Below are 19,573 nucleotides of genomic sequence, written 5' to 3'. Positions count from 1 at the left end.
AATCTCTCTTCTCTGCAAGCCACCAGAAATTCAACATCTCGCTTGGAAAAATGGATTTGAGTTGATGAGTTCAGACTCAGCCTGCCTGGTCCAGGGTCCATGTGTGCTGGTGCCATAGCATAAATTATCTTCTTATCACCGGGAAAGGAAAATAAATTGAATAATGAGAAGAAAACAGGATGGGCTACTGGCATCGTGCCTTCCTTGGCTCTTCTTCCACTGCGCAGACGGGATGGGGCAGCTTGCATCCCCATTAGGCTTCACCAAAATAAGCACCAGATGTGATTTAGTAAGTCAAAGTATCACTAGACAAGCAAATAATGAGACCATTAAGTCTTGATGTTCACAATTCAGGGAGTGATGCAATGGCGTGGTGTATCCCTCCGTACCCTCTGGGCATTTCCTCACCTGGGGGCATCTCAACCATCACCTCCCTGCAGATGCCCTCTCCCTAGGGATGCTCCAGCACAGAGCAACCTGAGGATCCTAGAGCAACCCAGGGACCTGGGAGCAAGCTCTTCCCCTCCAAACACATCATCCATCCCTCGAGGACACGGTGCCACTTAAACTGACCGTGGGACAGAGCCGCTCCTGTATACCGCACACCTAGAAACACTGGCTAGCAAATTCAGCTAGTTAGAAGCCAGGCTCAAAACCTCTATTTTTGGCTTTTCCTATATTTTCCTCTTCCTTTTTCCTCCTTTTTGCTATACACATCTTGTCTTCTCCTTACCAGTCTCCAAAGAAGAACATCAAACCTTCATTTCTCCCTTGCCCTGTACATTATTAGGCCCGACTATAACAGGCCTGGATTTAAATGCATAATTACAAACATGACAGTAATTACAATAAAGCACTCCTTCAATGGAAACAAAAAAAAATAACATTAAAAAAAAAATATGGGTCATAGTTTACTGGCTGAGGAATATCGGCGACTTAAACAGCAAGAGCTGCAGAATCCCCTGTTTCTTAGAGCTCCCAGCTCAGAGGACATGTTTCTCAATCCATCGAGGAGGTTACTGGCAAGACAACGGTGGCTACGTTACTTCTGCAGTGGCTTTTGACCTCCTTTAAAATACTCCTTCTGCTTCAGCATCTTCACATAAACCATTAGTCAGCTCGCAGGAAGGCATTGCTTTCCCCGTCTCCGAGCTGCTTGCAATTGTCTGTTTGATGATACAATAGAATAAGAAGGAAATCCAAACGCTCGAGAAAAAGAAAACCCAGTGCAAATAAGAAAATCGTCCTGCTCTCCGATCTGCTTTCGAAGGGGTGGCGAGTAGGGAGGGACACACAGAAAGTCAAAGACAAGAGGAGGGGGAGAGAAGCCTAACGCAAGCCCCGCTTGACAAAAGCCATCAATTATGAGCGTCTGGTGTAGTGTGTGTCTGGCTTTGTCCTCCCGAGACATCTGCTGCCTGCTGTCTCCTGCCAGTTGACCGGGGCAAGGCAGGAGGATGACATGAAAACAATACTAGCCCCATCTTGAATTAGTTTATAATAACTCAGCGGGATGTGTTACTGCTGCTTGAGCAATGAGTTCAGAAAAAGAAACCCCTAAAACAAAACCATGGCGGGGAAGAGGGGTGGCATTTGGCAACGTGGCTGAAAAAGAAACATGCTTCTCCCTCCCCACCCCACGAATGTATTTTCGAGCATGCTGGGGTTTGGTCTGCTGGGAGATTTAAATCAGAAAATCTCTTGCTGGATCCCACGAAGGTGCATGTCTTTTTCTCATCCCTTCCCACCCCACCTTGCTCTGCCCCTCAAGCTGTCAGTTTTTGGATGGTCTTGTTGTAGTACTGTGTGATGGTGGCTGTCAGGGGATTCCAGTTGTTGGCGTGCAGCTCGATGACCTCCAGCAGCAGGGATCGCGTCAGCATGGACTCGGAAGGACACAGCATCTTGTCGCGTGCTATTGCCAACAGCTCCGTCATCATCTCAGGCAGCTGCTCCTCCAGCAGCCGGCCGGTGCTCTGCAGCTGTCAAGAGAAGAAGGGGTCAACCATAGCATATTGGTCCCTATGAGTCCCTTCCAACTTGAGTTTCTCTATGATTCTATGATATTAAAATACTGTGCTGGCTTTTGTAGACATCCTCCACCCCTCCAGTTCTCCCCTGCTCGATGCGGTGGAGCGAGCAGGCAAAGTTAAAGGCATGGCGGCTTTTGAAAATCAAAACCACTTGACAGTAGGCTCCAAGAGCCAAACATGAAGGGCGAGGTTTTCAAAAGCATCTACACTGGGCTGCTGGAGGAGCAACTGGTTCAGCTCCCACTGACTTCAAAGGCAGCAAGGCTGGATTGCTTTTGAAAAAAAAAATCCCACCTAAAAATCATGCTATTGTCAAAACAAAGTGCAGGCTGTGATGTCATACTCCTGCCTTCTACCTGGCCCTTCATTTACTCGCTGATTCACAGCTGTCAGTGACTCCTAGTCATTAATCGGAATAAGCAGAGCATATATCTCACCAACAGGGAGGGACTGGTGGGGGATGTGAAACTAAAGGACAGCCTTGGCTGCAGTGACCATGAGATGGTGGAGTTCAAGATCCACGGGGCAGTAAGGAAGCTACACAGCAAGCTCTCTGCCCTGGACTTCAGGAGGGCAGACTTCGGCCTCTTCAGGGACCTGATGGGCAAAGTGCCATGGGAGGCGGCCCTGGAGGGAAGAGGGGCCCAGGAAAGCTGGTCCATATTCAAGGAGCACCTCCTCCAAGCTCAGCAGAAGTGCATCCCGATGAAAAACAAGTCGGGCAAAAAGGCCAGGAGGCCGGCGTGGATGAGCAAGGAGCTCCTGGAACAACTGAAAATAAAGAAGGAAGCCTGTAGAGGGTGGAAGCGAGGACATGTAACCTGGGAGGACTACAGAGAGGCTGTGCGAGTGGCCAGGGATCAGGTGAGGCAGGCTAATGCCCTGGCAGAACTGAATCTGGCCAGGGACATCAAAAGCAACAAGAAAGGCTTCTATAGGTATGTAGGGGACAAAAGGAGGTCCAAGGAGAATGTAGGCCCCCTCCGGAAGGAAACCAGTGTCCTGGTTACCCGGGACACAGAGAAGGCTGAGGTGCTCAATGACTTTTTTGCCTCAGTCTTCAACGATAAGGTCTCTTGTCTCATCACCCAAGCTGTGGAAGGCACAAGCAGGGACTGGGAGAATGAAGAACCGCCCACTGTACTGGAAGAGCAGGTTCGGGATCATCTAAGGAACCTGAAGGTGCATAAGTCCATGGGACCTGATGAGATCCATCCGCGGATCCTGAGAGAACAGGTGGAGGAAGTTGCCAAACCGCTGGCCATCGTATTTGAGAAGTCATGGTGGTCTGGTGAGGTCCCTGATGACTGGAAGAGGGGGAACATAACCCCCATTTCTAAAAAGGGGAACACGGAAGACCCGGGCAACTACAGGCCGGTCAGCCTCACCTCTGCCTGGCAAGGTCATGGAGCAGATTCTCCTGGAAGCCATGCTAAGGCACATGGAGAGCAAGGAGGTGGTTGGTGACAGCCAACAGGGCTTCACCAAGGGCAGATCGTGCCTGACCAATTTGGTGACCTTCTATGACAGGGTGACAGCATCAGTGGACAAGGGATGAGCAATGGACATCATCTACCTGGACTTGTGCAAAGCATTTGACACTGTCCCACATGACATCCTTCTCTCTAAACTGGAGAGACATGGTTTTTGATGGATGGACCACTCGGTGGATAAGGAGTTGGCTGGATGGCCACACTCAGAGAGTGATGGTCAACGGCTCAATGTCCATGTGGAGACCGGTCACGAGTGGTGTCCCTCAGGGGTCCATGTTGGGCCCGGCCCTGTTCAACATCTTTGTCAGCAACATGGACAGTGGGATAGAGTGCACCCTCAGCAAGTTCGCCGATGACACCAAGTTGTGTGGTGCCATCGACACGTTGGAGGGGAGGGATGCCATCCAGAGGGACCTTGACAGGCTGGAGAGGTGGGCCCGTGCCAACCTCATGAAGTTCAACCAGGCCAAGTGCAAGGTCCTGCACCTGGGTCATGGCAATCCCAGGCACAAATACAGGCTGGGTGGAGAATGGATTGAGACCAGCCCTGAGGAGAGGGACTTGGGAGTGCTGGTGGACGAGAAGCTCAACATGAGGCAGCAATGTGCTCTTGTGGCCCAGAAGGCCAACCGCATCCTGGGCTGCATCAAGAGGAGTGTGGCCAGCAGGTCGAGGGAGGTGATCCTGCCCCTCTACTCCACTCTTGTGAGACCCCACCTGGAGTACTGTGTCCAGTTCTGGAGCCCCCAACATCAGAAGGACATGGACCAGTTGGAGAGGGTCCGGAGGAGGCTGCAAAAATGGTCAGAGGGCTGGAGCACCCCTCCTATGAGGACAGGCTGAGAGAGTTGGAGCTGTTCAGCCTGGAGAAGAGAAGGCTCCGGGGAGACCTTGTTGCGACCTTTCAATACTTCAAAGGGGCTTCTAAGAAAGATGGGGAAAGTTTTTAGCAGGGCCTGTTGTGATAGGACAAGGGGTAATAGTTTTGAACTAAAAGAGGGTAGATTCAGACTAGATACAAGGAAGAAATTTTTTACGCTGAGGGTGGTGGAACACTGGAACAGGTTGCCCAGATAGGTGGTAGATGCCCCATCCCTGGAAACGTTCAAGGCCAGGTTGGACAGAGCTCTGAGCAACCTGATCTGGTTGGAGATGTCCCTGCTTCTTGCAGGGAGGTTGGACTAGATGACCTTTTGTCGTAGTTCAGCCCCGATCAGGACCAGACTATGCAGTCTCTCTCTCACTCCCCCCACCCTCTGAGAGAATAGGGAGAGAAAATATAAGGAAAAACGGCTCGAGGTTTGAGATAAGGACAGGGAGAAATCCTTAAAGTTACCGTCACGGGTAAAACAGACTCGGCTTGGGGAAAACTATTCATTTATTACTACAAACAGCAGGATAATGAGACAGAGAACAAGATAACCTCCCCCCACCCCTCCCTCTTCCCAGGCTTAACATTATCTCTACTACCTTCCCCTCCCGAGTGGCACAGGGGGGAAGAGGGAATGGGGGTTATGGTCAGTTCATCACGCATTGTTTCATGCTGCTGCTTCATGGTCGGGGGAAGAACTCCTCACATTCCTCCCCTGCTCCATCGTGGGGTCCCTCCCACGGGCCACAGTCCTTCGTGGAACTGCTCCGGCGTGGGTCATCTCTTCCACGGAGTGCAGTCTCTCCAGAACGGCTGCCCCAGCGGGCCCTCCACGGGCCACAGCCTCCTTCAGGCATCCACCTTCCCCGATGTGGGGTCCTTCACGGGCTCCAAGTGGATCTCTGCCCCTCCGTGGACCTCCATGGGCTGCAGGGGGACAACCTGCTCCACCATGGTCGTCAACACAGGCTGCCGGGGAATCTTGGCCAGGAGTTGCATTACTCCTCCCCCTCCTTCTTCACTGACCTTGGTGTCTGCAGCCGTTCCTCACAACAGGCTGGTAGATGCCTCTCACGATCTTTTTACATCTTATTCACTTCTCATCTCCTCTCCACTTCTTGCAGCCAGGCCGGACCGAGTCAGGCCCAGTCGGCCGCCTGGCGAGAGGCCAGAGGGTGAGGCCTGCAAGGCCCATGAGGCCTGCGCCTCCCCCTCTGCACCTCTGCCCCCGCTCAGCTTCTTCACATCTTCTCTTCTCTCTTTTTTTTTCTGTTTTCCCCTTCTTAAATACGTTATCGCAGAGGCGTTATCACGGGACATTCTGCTACCAATTGGCTCAGCCTTGGCCAGCAGCAGGTCCGCCGTAGGCCCAGCCGAGTCCACTGAACAAAGGGGAGCGACTTCTAGCAGTTTCCTACAGAAGCTACCACCTTAGGCCCCCTCTCACTAAACAAAACCACGACACCTTTAAAGGTCCCTTCTGACCCAAACCATTCCATGATTCTGTAATGCAAAGAGGCAACATGGCTGTTTGGGTTTGGAAATATCTAATAATTGCTTGGCATGGGCACAGCCAAGGACACAAGGGGCAAAGCAATGAGGACCAGGGTGGGTGGTGCAGGTGCTTCCCTACCTCCATGGAGCAGCAAAGCACAGCGTCTTCCTTCACATCCTGAGATTGCAACAACTGCAAAAGAGAGAAGACAGAGGCGGTGAGAAATGTGTGACCTCCTCCCTTGTGACCTTTCTTCTATCTCTTCATCCAACTTGGCTTTTGCCACTTCGAGGAGGAAAGGACAGAAAATCAGAAAGAGGGGAGGAAAGAGATTATTAAAACAAAAAATTAATATAAACCATGACAGAACACGTGGTAAAGGCTATAACCAGCGTATCTGCTGCTGAGAGCCAGCAAGCAAGGTAGAATATAGATAATTTAGATTAACAGCTTTCAGAATAAATTTTATTTACACTGCTTTTTTTATCCCATGGTAGGCAATGATGAAATGCACTCCTTTCACATAGACAGCAGCTCAGTACAGCCATCAGATGACAACATTTGAGCACCACAGCCCTGGGAGTGGCTATTTGGAAGGGAAGAGCTCTGCTCAAGAGTCAGCCACCCACCGCTGAACCTCTCTGTCCCCATGGGGACACTTATAACAGCCACAAAATTACCTCATGGGAAAGCGTTACATCCAATACACTGTAACTAATATGGCTCCTCCTAGACTGATTATATAGCGGTGCAAGTGCAATGGGTTGCAGCAAAACTATGGTGTCTTAGGTGCACCAACTCCAACCTTGCTCTGCTCTCCATGAACTTTGCATTACAAACATGAGCTTGTAAGCATGAGCAGCTTCCAAGAGAGACCCAAAATGTTGCTGTGTATGGCACGGGATGGTGAAGGAAGATACTTGCCCCTCTTGGTTCAGTCTCAGAGTGTGCAGTAAGGGTCAATGGCTCTACCTGGTAATGGCAAAGCATAGAAGCTCAGCATGTCTCACCCCACAAACCCTCAAAACTGGATAAAAATTACACATTTTTCTTTGTTTCCATCTGTTCTGGTTTTGTTAGTGAGGGGGGGCCTAAGGTGGTAGCTTCTGTAGGAAACTGCTAGAAGTCGCTCCCCTTTGTTCAGTGGACTCGGCTGGGCCTAGGGCAGACCTGCTGCTGGCCAAGGCCAAGCCAATTGGTAGCAGAATGTTCCGTGATAACGCCTCTGCGATAACGTATTTAAGAAGGGGAAAACAGAAAAAAAAAGAGAGAAGATGTGAAGCAGCTGAGCAGGGGGCAGAGAGGGGGAGGCGCAAGCCTTGTGGGCCTTGCAGGCCTCACCCTCTGGCCTCCCGCCGGGCAGCAGAATGGGCCCAACTCGGCCCGGCCGGGCTGCAAGAAGTGGAGAGGAGATGAGAAGTGAATAAGATGTAAAAAGGATCCTGAGAGGCGTCTGCCAGCCTGTTGTGAGGAACGGCTGCAGACACCAAGGTCAGTTCAGAAGGAGGGGGAGGAGTAACGCGGCTCCTGGCCAAGATTCCCCTGCAGCTTGTGGTGAAGACCATGGTGGAGCGGGTTGTCTCCATGCAGCCCATGGAGGTTCACGGAGGGGCAGAGATCCACCTGCAGCCCGTGGAGGACCCCATGCCAGAGCAGGTGGATGCCTGAAGGAGGCTGTGGCCCGTGGAGGGCCCGCTGGGTCAGCTGTTCTAGAGGGACTGCACCCCGTGGAAGAGATGACCCACGCCGGAGCAGTTTCACGAAGGACTGTGGCCCGTGGGAGGGACCCCACGATGGAGCAGGGGAGGAATGTGAGGAGTTCTCCCCTGACGATGACACAGCGGCGTAAAACAACGTGTGATGAACTGACCGCGACACCCATTCCCTTTTCCCCCCCCGTGCCGCTTGGGAGGGGAGGTAGTATAGATAATGTTAAGCCCGGGAAGAGGGAGGGGTGGAGGGAGGTTATCTTGTTCCCTGTCTCATTATCCTGCTGTTTGTAGTAATAAATGAATAGTTTTTCCCCAAGTCGAGTCTGTTTTGCCCGTGACGGTAACTTTAAGGATTTCTCCCTGTCCTTATCTCAAACCTCGAGCCGTTTTCCTTATATCATCTCCTCCTATTCTCTCGGAGGGTGGGGGGAGTGAGAGAGAGACTGCGTAGTCTGGTCCCGATCGGGGCTGAACTACGACACCATCTTTATGACTTTGTCACATGCACAAAGATGCTGTTTCAGGTATTTTGCTAAAACCACAGGAGAAAGCAGAGTCATTCTAGTTGTTTTTCAAAAGTAGATAAAATACTGCGATTCTCAATCAGCCAACAAAGTGAGCTGGAGTGTTATGAAAAACACTGTACCATGAGGCAGTTGATAAAATCACCAGTGCTGGCAACACTCGAAGCTACGGCCACTTCTACTCCATTGCCTTGGGCTGAATAAGCCCTGCCGGCCCTGAGCTAATTCCTGCATGCAGCATAGAGCTGATGGCATGCACGAAACACTGAGAAAAAGGAGAAAAATTGGGAAAACTGGCTGAATGAGTATCTGAAATTTATCAGGGATAGGAAAACTTCTGAAAAGTGGTTGGACTAATTAAAACTGCCCACATAAAAATTGCTCAGTGTAACTAAATGTGCTCCAAAATCACATCCTTTAGTTAAAATCTCAATTCTGATTCTCAGCCTTATCATCTCTCCTTCCCACTCTCATTTTTTTCAAGTTTCCTTTGCTTTACCAATAAATGCCTATTTGTTTACCAGCTCCACAACTGCTGAAAAATATCTAGGAAAAAAAAGAGGTAATTCAAGGAATTATCATTGCTCTCAAAGTTTTGTCTTCATCCTCTTCTGTTTTCAGCAGACAGCAGTTTGTTTGCTTTGAAGACAATGTTTACAGCATCTCGATGAGCATACGGTCCATCGGTTTTTATCATAGAATCATAGAATCATAGAATGGTTAGGCTTGGAAGGGACCTTCAAAGGTCATCTAGTCCAACCCCCCTGCAAGGAGCAGGGACATCCCCAACTAGATCAGGTTGCTCAGAGCCTCATCCAGCCTGGCCTTGAATGTTTCCAGGGATGGGGCTTCCACCACCTTTCTGGGCAACCTGTTCCAGTGTTCTATAACTCGCATCGTAAAAAATTTTTTCCTAATTTCCAATCTAAATCTACCCCCCTCTATTTTAAAACCATTACTCCTTGTCTTATTGCAACAGGCCCTACTGAACAGTCTCTCCCCATCTTTCTTGTAGGCCCCCTTGAGGTACTGGAAGACCGCTATCAGGTCTCCCCGGAGCCTCCTCTTCTCCAGGCTGAACAGCCCCAACTCTCTCAGCCTGTCCTCACAGGAGAGGTGCTCCAGCCCTTTTATCATCTTTGTGGCCCTCCTCTGGACCTTCTCCAACTGGTCCATGTCCTTCTGATGTTGGGGGCTCCAGAAATGGACACAGTACTCCAGGTGGGGTCTCACCAGGGCAGAGTAGAGGGGGAGAATCACCTCCCTCGACCTGCTGGCCACGCTTCTCTTGATGCAGCCCAGGATGCAGTTGGCCTTCTGGGCCGCAAGGGCACTTTGCCTGCTCATGTTAAGCTTCTCATCCACCAGCACTCCCAAGTCCTTCTCCTCAGGGCTGCTCTCAATCCATTCTCCACCCAGCCTGTATTTGTGCCTGGGATTGCCATGACCCAGGTGCAGGACCTTGCATTTGGAGGTCCAGCCAAAGGTTCAGCCAGGGTTTTGAAGACATGCAACAGCTTCCCCCTCCCAGTTTATCTTTCTGCTGAGTTGTTTGGAAAATGTTAGTTAAGCCCAAGCTGCATGCTCTGAGATAAGTTCTCACAAACAATTCACAGATTCTTCGCAAAAAAAAAACCCCATGAGCTTATTTTAAATCCAACAACAACAAGGAAAAAAGAAAATCAATTAGGGACAAATATAAACAGGCAGTAGTCCAGAAATTCACTCCTGGGGTATTGAGCTGATATGAAGGGCATGAAACAGGGCTGCAAATTAAATATATATTCACCTTTCCTATTTTTGCTATTCTTTAGTAAAGAACATAATGCAAAAAATAAAGCAAGAAAAGTGGAGTTAGGATTGATTAGGAAGGACCTATGGTGGCCCTTCCTCTGCCATGATCCTGCTCTCTGCCAGGAAAACGTGGTCAGGGAAAGGCTGCAACATCACTTGGGCTTTCCTTGTCCCAGCTTCCCACCCAGAGTCCTATGCAGAGTTGGGACACATTTCCCTACCTCAAAAGGTATTTTTGAGGATGAATGTCACTGTCCAGTGCTCGGATATTTGGCTAATGAAGAATAGTCTTATGTACCTACGATGAAACAGAGACTACATCCTAACCCCAGACTTGGGCAGGTGCCATCTACCTTCATGTTGTTCTCCTGGAGCTCATCTGATGTGACTTGGTTGAACAAGGAGAATGCATGTGCTCCATCTTGTCCATGAGGGCACCATGTGCTCCCCCTCATCCACCCAGGCACCACGTGCTCCACTGCTCCATCAAGACAGAAAGAGATACTAGTCCCAAGGGCCACAGTTCAACCTCTGCCTGTGATATGTGGGTTGGAGAGGCCCACAACCTGCCCACCAAACCCAGGCATGGCCCTGCACAGCAGAGCAGGGCCCAGTAGGCAGATCTGCTGGTGCTCTGGGAGCCAGAGTCCAAGTCCATGCCCACAGATGGTTGTCATCCACCTGCACAGAATCTTTAAGGTTGGAAAAGACCTCCAAGATCATCAAGTCCAACCATCAACCTAACACCACCATGCCTACTAAACCATGTCCCAAAGTGCCACATCTACACATTCTTTGAACACCTCCAGGGATGGTGACTCCACCACTTCCCTGGGCAGTCTGTTCCAGTGCCTGACCACTCTTTCAGTAAAGAAGTGTTTCCTAATATCCAACCTAAACCTCCCTTGTCACAACTTGAGGCCATTACCTCTTGTCCTATCACAAGTTATTTGGGAGAAGAGACCAACACTTGCCTCCCTACAACCTCCTTTCAGGTAGCTGTAGAGAGCAATGAGGTCTCCCCTCAGCCTCCTCTTCTCCAGACTAAACAATCCCAGTTCCCTCAGCTGCTCCTCATAAGACTTGTGCTCCAGACCCTTCAGCAGCTTCGTTGCCCTTCTCTGGACACACTCCAGCAACTCAACGTCCTTCTGGTACTGAGGGGCCCAAAACTGCACACAGTATTTGAGGTGCGGCCTCACCAGTGCCGAGTACAGGGGCACAATCACTTCCCTACTCCTGCTGGCCACACTGTTTCTGATGCAAGCCAGAATGCTGTTGGTGGTCTTGGCCACACTGCTGACTCATCCTGCATGCATTTCTCAAAGGGTGCTTCATCCCTGCCCCCCACTCACCTATGGCTGCTCCCCCCATGCGAGCACCAGGCACTCCAAAGCAGTGGGGTGGTTGCTTCAGCAAGAGCACAGTGTTTCCCAAAGCTGTCAGATCCCTGTGTCAGCCCTGACAGCTCTGCAAGAAAAAAAATAGTGCAAACACTTCAAGACCTCCAGGGAAATCACAACCCTGAAGTACTGGCGCTTGTGTGACCATAAACCTAAAACCCAACTAGTTGCATTCATTGTTTGCAATCTATTTCACATTTACTTAAAATATTTTAATGTAAACATGCTATACCCATTAAATTAGCACTCCCACATTGGAATTATTATGTATTTAATTTATAACTGCTCCTCCCTGCTGTGTGCATCTGCCCGAATCCCACCACGGGCACCATCCCATCCCTCTCCACCAGGTTCCCACACAGCTCAAACTGGCTGATGAACATGGACAAGGGAGATGAAAAAGAAGCACAAGGCAGATGGCAGGGCAGGTGAGCTGAGACTCACACACTTCTCGGTTTAACCTGTAATCATCCCCTGGAGGCTGGGGCTGTCTGCAAGAAAAACTTCCCTTTGCTCTCCAGCCAGTTTCCCTCATATCGGGCGAAGCTGGGCAATGAAAGCAGCTGTTCCTGCTGGAAAGAAGACAAAGAGTCTGCTTGATTTCCTAAGAGAAGAGGCTGCATGCCAGAATCTGCCCAGTCAGTCATATAATACTCAATCTCAGTTGTGAAAGGCTTCTAACTTTTGTTTCTGGTGCTGGACTAGCAGCTTTGCAGAGTGGTAGAAGATATCAGGCTCCTCCTCTTTCAAATTTCTGTGTCTTGGTGAGAGATGGAGCACTGGGCAAGGTCCTCTGCAAGGTCAGCGTGCCTGGGCAGGCTCCAGTTGCTAAATATTTTCATAAGCAATGCAAAATAAATTGTATGGTTCGCTCCTGGAAGTGCTGTGTTTGGTGGGGGAGCTGAAGTGGTTCTAGAGTGCAACTGGTTTCCATGGTGTGCTACTGGGACCAGTCTCCCCTGGCCTCTGTGGCCCCAAAACCTGCTTTTTACATCTTTGCAGAAGTAAGCATCATAAGCCCCAGGGGGTGGGCATGCAACGGCCGTTGAGGGAGCAAAGAAGCCCCAAAACTGTGGCTGTGCTTCATCACAGAGAGAACCAGCTCCTGAACACCAATGGATGCACATGCATGTGGTGCAGACCACCAGGAGCAAACCAGAGAGCTAAGCTGATGGGATTCACATACCTACAAATATTTGGGTTTATTATCTGCTTTCTGAGATCATCTGGGCTGCTGAGAAGCTAAAAGTGCTTACTTGGTATTCTCAGGGGTGCCCACACCACGAGCAGGACCGGAGAACCTGCCCCACCATCCCTTATCACCAAACCACACACATTTAATTGCATTCTTCATCAGTTCTCCCCAGGAGATGGAGTGGGAGCAGCCCAATGCATACATTACCCTTTCCAGATGCAATGATATTTCTCCTGCAAGGCACAGTACTAATTATTGTGCATTATATCATTTGCAAAGTGACATATAAGCAACACTTGCCACAAACTACCTCTTAGCATGCAGTGTTTTCTGATGCTTTCGTGATGACTCTAGTGTGAAAGCACAGAAAGCTTGAAAATATCCACCCAGAGCCATGGAGAGGTCGGGATGTCTTTGAGACCCAGAGAAAGCTGGACCAACTGCAGCCAACATGCCGCTTGCCCCAGCTCCCCGACGGGCATCTCAAGTTCATCCATCCAGGTGGCAACACGCATGGACATCCAGACAGCCTCACAACCGCTCTGCGGTCCCTGCCCACAGATATGCTTTTCATCTAACACGTAGGTCATGAAGGTATTGCCCTTGGGGAGCGTGGACCACGACCGCAGAGGAACCAACAGGTTGCAAATGCATCATCCAGGTGTAGCAACCAACTCACTGGTATAAAACAAGGCAACGGATGAAAATAGAGACACATTTCGATTAGGAAGAAGGAAATGGTGGACGAGAAGTTTAACATGAGCCGGCAATGTGCCCTTGCAGCCCAGAAGGCCAACCACATCCTGGGCTGCATCAAGAGGAGCGTGGCCAGCAGGTCGAGGGAGGTGATTCTGTCCCTCTGCTCTGCCCTGGTGAGACCCCACCTGGAGTACTGTGTCCATTTCTGGAGCCCCCAACATCAGAAGGACATGGACCAGTTGGAGAAGGTCCAGAGGAGGGCCACAAAGATGATAAAAGGGCTGGAGCACCTCTCCTATGAGGACAGGCTGAGAGAGTTGGGGCTGTTCAGCCTGGGGAAGAGGAGGCTCCGGGGAGACCTTATAGCGGTCTTCCAGTACCTCAAGAGGGCCTACAGGAAAGATGGAGAGAGACTGTTCAGTAGGGCCTGTTGTGACAGGACAAGGGGTAATGGTTTCAAAATAGTGGGAGGCAGATTTAGATTAGATATTAGGAAAAAATTTTTTACACTGAGGGTTGTAGAACACTGGAACAGGTTGCCCAGAGAGGTGGTGGATGCCCCATCCCTGGAAATGTTCAAGGCCAGGTTGGATGGGGCTCTGAGCAACCTGATCTGGTTGGGGATGTCCCTGCTCCTTGCAGGGGGGTTGGACCAGATGGCCTTTAAATATCTCTTCACATCCAAACCATTCCGTGATTCTATGGTTCTATGATCATTCCCTACAACCAGAAGCGCTATTAAGGCACTGTTCCGCTGACACGGCTCTGAAGGCATTCTTGGTGGTCTAATGGACCACAGTTGGGGAACTCCTGCTCCAGAAACCTCCTGGAAGCCCCACAGTCTGCTAGATGGATCCTCCTGGGAGCACAAGCCAGTTCTGCTGCACTTTACAGGCTCTCCACAGAAAGACATCAATAGCAATTTTCTTCTTTTCCAGCAGCCCCTTATTGACCTGCTGTCACAAGTCTTTAAGGAAGATGCCTGAGATAAGATCCATGGGACTGCCCAGCTGCTCTGCATGGGGAGAGTCACACACTTCTCTGAGCTATGCAATTTCTACAACTCCACTTTTCTTATTGTCACAAGGCACAGGGTGGTGAAAACAGCCAAGACCCAAAGTACAAATGAGGGTGTGGGGGATAAGTAATTACAAAACACTCCACCAGTAAGGCCAGTTTCAGGATTTCTACAATCTGCTCCCATTAGAAATATCAGCTCCTCAACCCAGGACATCAGAAGGTCAGCTAGGCTGATCCTGCCCCCACTAATAAGCTGTGCCAGTGCCACCCTCTCTAAAGCAGTATTGAGTCCCTCTCTGGACGTACCCTGTGAGCTAGGGAAGTCAGGTGAGATCTCTCCCTAGAGAAGAAACAAGTGAGCACTTGTAAACAGAAGCCCTTTCAAAGTCCACAGGCATCAGTAGTATCTTCTCTGTTAATCCACTTCATGCAGAGGTTGCCCAAACACAGTTTTGGGGAAAAGCTTTCCCTTATGGAGCTGCCTGTGCTGATCTCCGCACGAGGCATAGGCTCTGCTGTGCTCCAAAACATTATTTGTTACGCCCCAAAAACCCAGCTGAGCTGGGAGAGGGAGGCTGTGTCGGCTGCATCCACTAGCAATGGTGCCTCTCTCCGCATGGCCTTCTGCTCACGCCTCTCTGGAGATCTGGTGAAGTCTTAAAGTCCACTGAAGATGCACAAGGTGCCACCAGCCCATGCGTCTCACAGAGGGGTCCCTCTTCCCAGTTCCCTGACTGAGGTGGCCTGGTCTCAGCCTGGGTGAGAACCTGCTGACAGTAGCTCCGCTACTCCATTAGGAAGAGGTGACCAGTATGCATCACTGCTGGTCACACAAGCAGCTGCTCGGAGGAGGCGGCACAGGGGGGAAGGAGCTCTGGGCTGGAGCTGCTCATGCTGGCATGGCTGCGTTGAGAGCTGTGTCCACAGGAGGCACTTTCCCTAACGTATTTTGGACAACTCGAAGGAGCTTGTTTGGTGGCACCTACTCTTTTTACAGTGATGTGTTGCTCTCAGCTGAGGACGAGACTTCTATTACCCAATCAAGACTCCCTGGGAGGATGGTAAGAAGACATTAGTTTGTTTATTGCACTGAGTAAACCAAAATGTTGGTTATCCGCCTTGTCAGACTCCTGAGGAACTCGGAGACACTTAACAGCAAATTGAATTAAGGCCAGAGGAATAAAACCCTCTACCCAGTCATAGGAAACTCCTCCTACTCCTCTCCACTGTAGATAAGGGAAACCATGAAACATGACTCTCTCTCCCTGGATCTGGAACAGCAGAAAAGATTCCTGCAAAGATGGACACCGTTAAGAGGTAATTACTGGAGACAATGATAAAGAAAATCTGGTCACTCATCAACCCAGACACTGCAATTCAACAGTAGCCTCACGATTACACATCCCCTGGCTGGAGGTGGACCTTCAGGACCTAAAGGTAGGTGAGACAGACGGACAGAGCCACCCAGTCTGTGCACACAGGGAGACCGAGCCATCCAGATGGTCAGCTTCATCCTGCCCAGCCCAAGACATAATGACCCTGGGAGAGGAGGATGTGATCTCATCCCAAGGGTCCCAGGGAAATGCAAAGCATGGAAAGAAACAGTGGCAAGACCATCGTGCTTGATTGCGACAGGCTCCACCCTGGCTCGCTAGACGTTCTCTGCTTTCCTGGCTCTGCAGAGGGAGAGAGTGCATGGCGGCAGACACAAATAGTTGTTTTTACATCCCATTGAAAGGATTTTTGGGAACTAACAATGCCTGGTACAGAGGGCAAAGGACAAAAACAAAGCCACGTGTGGAGGGACCATCCTGTGAGATGGTATCTAGCTTCATTTCTTTATCTGCCCTAATTGCTTCCTCTGCCTTCTCCATGGGTTCCAGAGAAACAAGGGTAGCATTTCCCCTCCCCTATTTAAAATATGCCATTACGATTTTAATGCTGGGACTCAACAAATCCCCTAGCTTTCCAAGAATATATGTTCCTGCATATAAAATACTCAGAAGAGGAGCTGGGCCCAAAGACATCACACTGCCCACCTCGTTTTGGTCTGTCCTCATCTGCTCTCAAAGAACATCCGATCTCCTTCACCTTAACTCTGTCCCTTGACTGAAACAATGATGATTAAAATGATTTTTTTTTTTCCCCACACAAGCTGCATTCACTGGAGGGTTTTTGCCAGTGCAGCTATGGGGGAGTCTGTGTGCGTGGGAGCTTTTTGCACAGCTATTTATTTTTTTATTGCACAGCAGGTGCGGAGCCATGGGGACATCTGTTTGTGTCGGGAGCGTGATCCTACCGACAGACACGCACCCGTCCCTCCTCTTTGCAGGCCCCTGCTCCCACATGCTACCTTCTGCCATGGCTCTGAAGGTCCACATCACCCCACGCGTTGGTGTACTCTGCTTGCTCCAAATCCCAGACTTTTCTCTGTTGTAAGCCATTGTACTATATTTGTTTTCCATCACTGTTTTGTTTTTTTTCTTATTTCTCTTAAACTTTTTTTTTTTTGTTTCATCTCAACCCACGTTTTTTTGTTGCCTTTTGTTTACCAATTCTCCCTTTTGTTCTACTGGGGGGTGGGGGGGAGTGAGAGAGAGACTGTGTAGTCTGGTCCTCATCAGGGCTAAACTACGACAACCCCTCATCCCTTCTCCATCCTTTCCCCCTACAAAGCACTTCCCAGTTTGTCCCAGTCCCGCCGGACTGGACACCAAACCACTGATTTTTGCAGAACCAGATGGGAGGACCAGAAGGGGACTTTTATGAAGAAATAAGTCTTGTTCTTCATAGAGGACTTATGTTCTCTGGTCAGATCCAGCCTCATGGAACTACCTGGATGAAAGTGTGGTGCGGGGTCAGGATCTGTCCCCATTGGTGCCTTTGCTCATTCGATAAAGGAAAAACTCTGTCTCAATCTCTGACTAGGAGAATAATCTTAAAAATCCTAGCAGCTCATTATACTGTCAAAGACTCTTTTTTTCTGACTCAAAAGGATGATGCTTTTTAAAAAGTGAGAGTGATTAAAAAAAAACAAACAAACACCCAATGTTAAAAGATACAATTTTCTTTTCCAAACAGCACCACCCTCCTTACTCATCTGACTGCAGACAGGAAGGTTTTCCTCTCTTTTCCTCTGAAGAAGATAGTGAAAAGGCAGTGCCCTCTTGAAGTTCAGACGTTAATTACCATGTTAGAATATTTTGCTAAATTACACAGCATAGCCCCAGGAGATAACAGGCACTAAGAGAAGGGAGGGGAGTGGATACCTGTCTACATGTTGCACCACAGACTCAGATGTGAGGGAAAGGCAATTAGACGGGGAGTATTTATCCTTCCTGCACCATCACTCCGAGGCTTTCAGTTAGCAGTGTGTACCAAGTCAGGGAAGTGATGGGAGCATGCCAAGATGTTAAATGATGCTGAAATGGGATCATCTCTGCCAACCAGACTGGAGGTAGGAGACGACTCCTGCAGAGGAGCAAGTGTCCTGCCTGCTGCCAGCCTGCCAGGTTCTGCTCCCCGCTGCCTCTGTGGGGCTAATTCACCGCTCCTGGGCGCTGCCCTCAATCCTCAGGGTTGGTAATAAGACCAGAAAAGCATCTGTCTTGGGTCAGGTCAATGCTCACGTATCCCTTATGGGTGGTGATGCTCAGGGTGATACCCCCAGGGTACCCGCCCAGCCCCAGGGGCAATAAACCCTCCAAGCTGGAGAGATCTCTGTGAATTGGTCCTGCAGCCACAGCCTCCTGTGTGAAGGAGTTTTGCAGTTTAATTAGTCTCTCTGTGACGAGCTGCTTCCTGGGCTTTGCTCCAAACCTGCCCCAACAGTCCCATCCGATGTACTCGTGGGTGCTGAGAGCGGGATGGTGCTGCAGCAAAGCTGCTCCCTGTCACCTCTGGAATCCAATCCCCCTGTATCCAAGCTAGGACATCGTGGGTGAACAATCAGATGGGTAAAAAAATGGTTGGATGGTTGGGCTCAGAGGGCTGTAGCTATTGGGTTACAACTCGACTCCACCTGGAGGCCACTGATGAGGAGTAGGGAGGTGTTTATCCTAGACTTGTCCAGTTTATCATCCTTATCCACGACCTGGAGGAGGTGAGGAGCATGCTCTTGCGAAGTTTGTAATTGAAACTGAGTGAAGTGGGACCACTCAATATGCTCAAGGAGCTGCCCTCCAGAGGGACCTCAGGAGTTAGCAAACAATGCCAAGTCCTGTGCAAGAGAGGAGCACAGGGGCACAGGCAAGGAGTGGGATGGGGTTACGGGGAGTGAGAGGGGGCAGAGCCCACCTTGTGTTGCTTGCTCTTGTGGGACCCCAATCGGCAAGGTGCCTTGAGGGGACCACAGTGACATCGCCACCTGGCATCTTCTCGAGCTTTAGGTCCCGCAAGCCAGTTTTTCCACCTCCTCGCTCTGCTGTCATAGGCAACTGCTCAGGTTACCTGGCTGTAAAGCCAAGTCTGACTGTTGAATGGCATCACAAAAATAAACAAATACATCCAAAGCAGCACCCGACACCAACCACCTTGGCTGGAAACGGCTCCTCCTGGCAGAGGGCTGGCAGGAAGGTGGCAGCTCCCAGGCCCAGAGGCACCTTCTGAGTTGGTGTCCCAACATCTGCTGAGGATGAGATCAAGACATAAGAGGAGCCAAACCTCCTGCCACCACTCATCTGTCCCGGCTTCTGCAGAGCACGACCATGGCTCCAAGCTGGCTATGATCCTTCCTTTCCTGCAGACCTCAGTCATCACGAAGAGCTGGGCTGGGTCCCTGAGGACCCAGTCCTAATGTTCCTCCTTCCCAGCAGCACTGGGGGATGAAGCTGGAAGGGCAGTGAGCTGGGCTGGCCCATGCCAACCCCATTGACACACATGCAGCCATGGGCAACACAGAGCTGGATGAAGAACAGTTAGCTCCAGTCATGCTTAGGAAAGAGCTAGGGAAGGCAAAAATGGTGATAATCAGTGAACAGTAGATGGTAAATAATATTTTTTATTATCTCGATGTCTTCAGTAGCCATGGGGCACTTTTTGCACCAGGCACAGGGCTCTGGAGTGCTCCTGTTCCACTGGTGGCTCAACTGACGTTTACTGGTCCTTGGTCTTAACCCATTTTCTACATTTTGCTAACTCCGCTGAAGGCCACAGAAAAGAAGATATATGGTCAGCCTGCAAGAACTGAAGTCCCTTGGTTGTTCTCCTGTTTTTCGTTGGTTTTGGGGGATGTGCAACTTGAAGTATTGTTGGAGCGGGGCTGAATGAGGTCCTCGATGTTTGGGCATGGGGCAGAGGCTTTGGGGCAGCAAGGATGTCAGCACATTCACTCTC

The 19,573-nt window shown here is 50.1% G+C and overlaps 1 protein-coding gene and 1 long non-coding RNA gene across 3 annotated transcripts in view; one reads left to right on the top strand and one right to left on the bottom strand.

The window, feature by feature from the left end:
- Positions 1-7,920, top strand: part of LOC147596583 (uncharacterized) — a 173,806-nt gene extending 165,886 nt beyond the window's left edge. Inside the window, exon 2 of the long non-coding RNA XR_015261358.1 lies at positions 7,648-7,920. This is a non-coding gene — a long non-coding RNA (uncharacterized LOC147596583). The remainder of the gene's footprint in view (positions 1-7,647) is intronic.
- Positions 1,767-19,573, bottom strand: part of LOC147596582 (CBP80/20-dependent translation initiation factor-like) — a 125,757-nt gene continuing 107,950 nt past the window's right edge. For both annotated transcript variants that reach the window (XM_086769682.1, XM_086769683.1), the window contains 2 exons: positions 6,031-6,084; positions 1,767-1,982 (listed from right to left, as the gene is read on the bottom strand). In XM_086769682.1, the coding sequence (XP_086625808.1) occupies positions 1,767-1,982; positions 6,031-6,084 (270 nt within the window). The remainder of the gene's footprint in view (positions 1,983-6,030; positions 6,085-19,573) is intronic.

The sequence above is a fragment of the Chlamydotis macqueenii genome, chromosome W, assembly GCF_036417535.1.
Source record: "Chlamydotis macqueenii isolate bChlMac1 chromosome W, bChlMac1.mat, whole genome shotgun sequence".
NCBI classification, from domain to species: domain Eukaryota; kingdom Metazoa; phylum Chordata; class Aves; order Otidiformes; family Otididae; genus Chlamydotis; species Chlamydotis macqueenii.
The sequence above is the reverse complement of the archived record's forward strand: the minus strand, read 5'-3'. Positions and strand labels throughout refer to the sequence as shown.